This window comes from Sinocyclocheilus grahami, unplaced genomic scaffold (assembly GCF_001515645.1).
Source record: "Sinocyclocheilus grahami isolate Dianchi unplaced genomic scaffold, SAMN03320097.WGS_v1.1 scaffold106.1, whole genome shotgun sequence".
Lineage (NCBI taxonomy): Eukaryota > Metazoa > Chordata > Actinopteri > Cypriniformes > Cyprinidae > Sinocyclocheilus > Sinocyclocheilus grahami.
In genome coordinates, this window is record NW_015505285.1 from 3,146,060 (window position 1) to 3,151,184 (window position 5,125).

The window sequence follows — 5,125 nt, forward strand, 5'->3', positions numbered from 1 at the left end:
TATATATATATATATATATATATATATATATATATATATATATATATATATATATATATATATATATATATATATATAAAATCCACATTGAAGTCATCATTACTTAAAAATGTAGTACATTTCAGTAGCTATAAACGATGACGGTAAAAGTCGCGTCGTAGTTTTGGCAAACTGGTAACCATATTATTATAACAGTTTTGGGGAAAGTACAAAATGACAAAACTGAGATTACAACTTCCCATACATAGGTATCATCAATGCATAATCAAAAAATTAAATAGTGCTTTGTTTACTGCGCAAACTATTTTGGTACCAACAAATTGTGCACATAAATGACATTTAATTGAAATTAAATGGCACACATTTCTTTCAAATTTACATAATTTTAAAAATAGAAGGCAAATGTGACAGACGTTTTGTATGCAAATTCTATGTAAATCAATACATTTCAATTCCGTCACATTAATTTGCATTAGAGGATTGAAGTGTATCAGTAGCAACGCAATAAATAACGCATTTGAAGTGGACTTTTGTGGGTTGATAATACTATAATCAAACAAATGGATCGTTCCAGTTGAATCCAGTTCTTAACATTCTACTGGCTTCATCTTTTTTCGTTTAAATTGTAAGGGGAAACAATCATTTAGACCCACCAGTTGCAGTGTACATTAATAATAATGTATTTTGTAAGCTTCAGCGCATGCACGTCTTAAACGCTATAATTAAGTCTACATTACTGTAACAAAAATGTCAATTTTTGCGAAAATATACACCGTTGCACTTCATTAAAATTTAATGTTGGTCATTTGGCCTGCATTAATCTGGGCCTCATCAAATATTAATACTTTAATGCATCTTACGTTAAATAATCACCACCCACTTTCTTCAAGAAGGAAATCGATAACATGGAAGTGTTTGCTTTTCGTCTAATATTGCACATTTGTTTTGTTATCGTCTTATTTAGATACTATTATATATACTAGATACTTATTTAGATTAATGCATACAAAATAAAATGAATAATTAATACAAAAGTTAACACACTGCAAATGATCGAAGTATCTTACCAAATCAATTTGAATTATAAATTAATTCTGTCGTGACTCACCAGATTTAAAATAAATATTTTAACATTTAAACAGACATTTCATGTAGAATTTCCTTCATATTTCCCCATGTTGTGATCAGTAATCATCTCTTTTTGATGAAGAATACAATTATTCCGATAAAAGTAATTGGTTTATTTAATTTCACAATGAAATGTAATATCGTTGACAGCTTTTAAAAATATTGTGTGTGATTGATCTTTCTCACCATAAAATATTGACAAACCACTGTAATTCATTTGAGTTCATGGTCGCGAAATATTGAACTGTTAAAAAGAGTGAAAACGACTTGACCTCGAAATCACAGCCTCATCTTCGCATGATCAAAAATATCCAACGAGAAAATATCTCAGCAACAGAGACTGCATAGCCCAGTTAATGATGTAATTGACATTTTTGTCATTTTTGTGTTGTTTTGAAAAATCGTTGGTGTTTGGTTTAATAAATCATCTCTTTGAGTTGCCCTGCTGAGAAGGGAATTCCAGTGCGTTTCAGTGAACAGACTCGTCGTGGTTTCTTTAGCCAATTGGGTCTCTCACCCCAGAATCGGAGGCTTAATTTTACCCAGCCTCTTTGGCATTTTGATTGATGTTCTCGTGGCTCCATCCGGCAGGCTATAGCTATAAGGGTAAAGGGAGGCAGTAAAAAAGACAATCGTCTGTAGTTCAGTCCTTCTCACACATGCAGTCAATGCTATTAGATAACGATAAGTCTGGACTAAACCGCGTTTTAGTTGCTGTATGATAACTGGGGTGACGTGGAGGATCCTGTAGGCTCGCAGGAGCGCGCGCGCCTCTCCGCACCATGGATCATATGGGAGCGCATCTCCACCAGACGCACGCAGACACCATCAGTTTTGGGATCGATCAGATTCTTAACAATGCAGACCAGGGGAGCTGCATGATCTCCAACCCCAGAATGCAGGACCTGGACTACGGTTTGGGCTGCATAGTCAGCACAGCCTATAATACAATGACTGGCAACTACAATGTCAATAACTCGGCTGGATACAATGGAAACTCGTGCAGCGTTGGCTCCCTCAACGGCTCGTACAACATGAACTTGGGCACGAATGTTAATGGGAATTGCCTTAATTCTTCGGGAGTGATCCGGGTTCCAGCGCACCGGCCGCTGAGCAGTGTTCACTCGTCCATTCCCACCAGCGCTGCCACGGTGCCAAGTATGGGAAGCATGGGCACCATTAACAATCTCACGGGATTATCGTTTCCTTGGATGGAGAGTAACAGGAGATATACCAAAGACAGATTTACAGGTAACAGAAATCTCTCTGAACTTTGCAGTGGTATATGCTTTATTTGAATCTGCGTTCTTGTTAGAAACTGCACTGTAAAAATGTTTTCGTCGTGTTGGGATCTTAGCAGTAATTCAGTGATCAAAGCGGTCGAAAAACGTATTGTAAATTGTAACCTTGTCACAACTTTAATTCAACTTACAATTTTAGGCAGCAATTACACTTTTTAAATTTGTGTTAATTTTTTTAATCCATGAACTAAAATAATTCACAGGGGCTTCATTGCTAAAGCCACTCCATTAAATCGTTTTTTGATTTTGTTTCTGCCAACGTTATAGAAACATCTTAAAATTAAAGTTTCCTTTTTAAGTTGTTTTTATAACGTTGTCAAAAAGAAAACTAAACTGGTCCCGCGCATTAATAACATGAAAGTTTCTACACACAATAACAATCACTACAAATGTACCGTAGGCCAAAGAAAAGTAGCTTAAAAATTAATATCCATACAAATGTTTTCCTGTCAAAGACAAAGACTTTTTTCCTCACATGAGAACTTCAATGTTGATTTATCACGTCTGTAAATGTTCCACATGCTCATTACTCTTTTAGCATTATTATTTAAAGGAATTACAAACGGTAAAAAGTAAAAATGTGCTGTTGTTACCTTAATGAGCTATTGATTTGACCCTTAAAAATTGACTTCACCGATGTAAATATCCAAATAAATAATATTTTCGACTCGAATGAAATCACTTCATTTAGATGTTACCATATGAGGCACATTTCTTATAACTGACAAAACATTTGTACAGTATGTGTGTGTTTAGGCTATTTATTTATTACATTGCACACAGTCGTCGTAATAAGAAAATGCTAAAAAAGTATTTTTTCCTCAATTAGCCTATATATATTCTTGTCTATTTGCTTGCTTGGCTGAACTTATTCGATATATTTCGTGATTGTTGCATGTTTTTTCAAAGTACAAAAGTCATCTTTCATCACTGGAAGTCTCATTTGCTTCTCACTGCTTGGCTCTGTCGTTTTGCTGATTTCTTCCGCTTGCTTTCACTCTGTCTCTCAATCTAGTGGCCCTCTCACCGTTCACTGTAACACGCCGTATAGGTCACCCGTACCAGAACCGAACGCCTCCGAAGAAGAAGAAGCCCCGGACGTCGTTCACGCGCCTCCAGATCTGCGAGCTGGAGAAACGCTTCCACCGTCAGAAGTATCTGGCGTCAGCTGAGAGAGCAGCCTTAGCGAAAGCACTTAAAATGACTGATGCGCAGGTCAAAACATGGTTCCAGAACAGAAGAACGAAATGGAGGTGAGCTTTTGTGATCTAATCATGCTTTTACACTCACACGTAATGCATTCTTTTTCGTCTCACCACTAAACCCAGTTGAGTATTTTGTTTTAAAGACCTCTATGAGGTCAGTTAGGTCAGTTGCATAATGCATTCCATATCGTGCTTTGGAAGGCATGTTCATGCAGTTCACTCAGTATATAATAGCTAATTCAATCAATACATCAATATATGTTTAACTGACTCCATTTAGTTTGGAATGACCAATATTGGTTGACTGTGACCTGCTTCCTGACAGTGTAAACAGGTTATATTTTTAATTATGGTCTTCTGCCAATGTCTTTTTTATTCCAGCTTTTACTATTTTATTATACATTCTGCTATAGGCCTGGTCTGGAACTGAGCAGACCTAAAGTCATTTTAGCAGACACTGATGGGCCAGTATCGAGTTTTTAGAAATCGACATAAATTAGGTTTTGTTGTACTGCAACAAATGTTTCCCTAAAGTCTTCGTTGTGTTAGAAGGTTAATTACATGCTGTACAAGCAAGATTAATGATGTGATGACGTTTATGCGCTACCAAAATAATTGATCACAATCACAACAATTGAAGTGCACAGACATTTATGAAAAATAAATGAAAATGATCGTGATTTTGAATAAAATGTATAATAATTTGCATATATATATATATATAATCTGCATTTTCAACGTATATGCCATATGCAATTTCAAACCATAAGATTTCCACGTAGCCTACCTAATCTGAGTGAATTCCAAATTAATGACAAAAACAAAAATAATGGAACGTTTATGAAACAAGTGTTCGATTGACATCTCGATGTAGGCCTAAGGTGTGTCAATTCTTTTGAAAAATCCACGTTATTAAGTAATTATACCAGTTAAGCCAAAATAGTAGGCTGATTTTGTATTCTTTATTATAGGATCACCGGTTTGTATTTTTTGATTACATTTAGTCAACCACACTGAAAAAAATTATTCACTGAATTTACTAAAAAAAAAAGTGGTTGCAATCAATTTATTTTAGCTACATTTAAATAAACAAATTTAGTTGACTAACTTTTAACATTTTTTTTTTCATTTAAATGTAGATAAAATAAGTTGTTTGTAACCACTTACCATAAACAAATGCTGTATCATTTTTTTCAGTGCACTAACTAAAACGGCTGTTAGAAATCATGACTGAATGCACCGACTAAATGACTCCTGTGCTATGATCCAAATTCATGCAGGCGGCAGACAGCAGAGGAGAGAGAAGCCGAGCGACAGCAAGCGAACCGAATCCTTATGCAACTTCAGCAAGAAGCTTTTCAAAAGACTATAAACCAATCTGTTACTCCGGACCCAATCTGCCTACACAACAGCTCTCTATTCGCACTTCAGAACCTCCAGCCCTGGACTGAGAACACGGGGAAAATCAGTAGCGTTCCCAACACTGATTAA

The 5,125-nt window shown here is 35.6% G+C and overlaps 1 protein-coding gene across 1 annotated transcript; it reads left to right on the top strand.

Annotated features, from left to right (window-relative positions):
• Positions 1-1,910: 1,910 nt before the first annotated feature.
• Positions 1,911-5,125, top strand: LOC107588667 (T-cell leukemia homeobox protein 1-like). The gene is made up of 3 exons (XM_016276870.1): positions 1,911-2,379; positions 3,445-3,682; positions 4,915-5,125. Exons 1-3 carry the CDS (start codon positions 1,911-1,913, stop codon positions 5,123-5,125), a joined length of 918 nt encoding a protein of 305 aa, XP_016132356.1.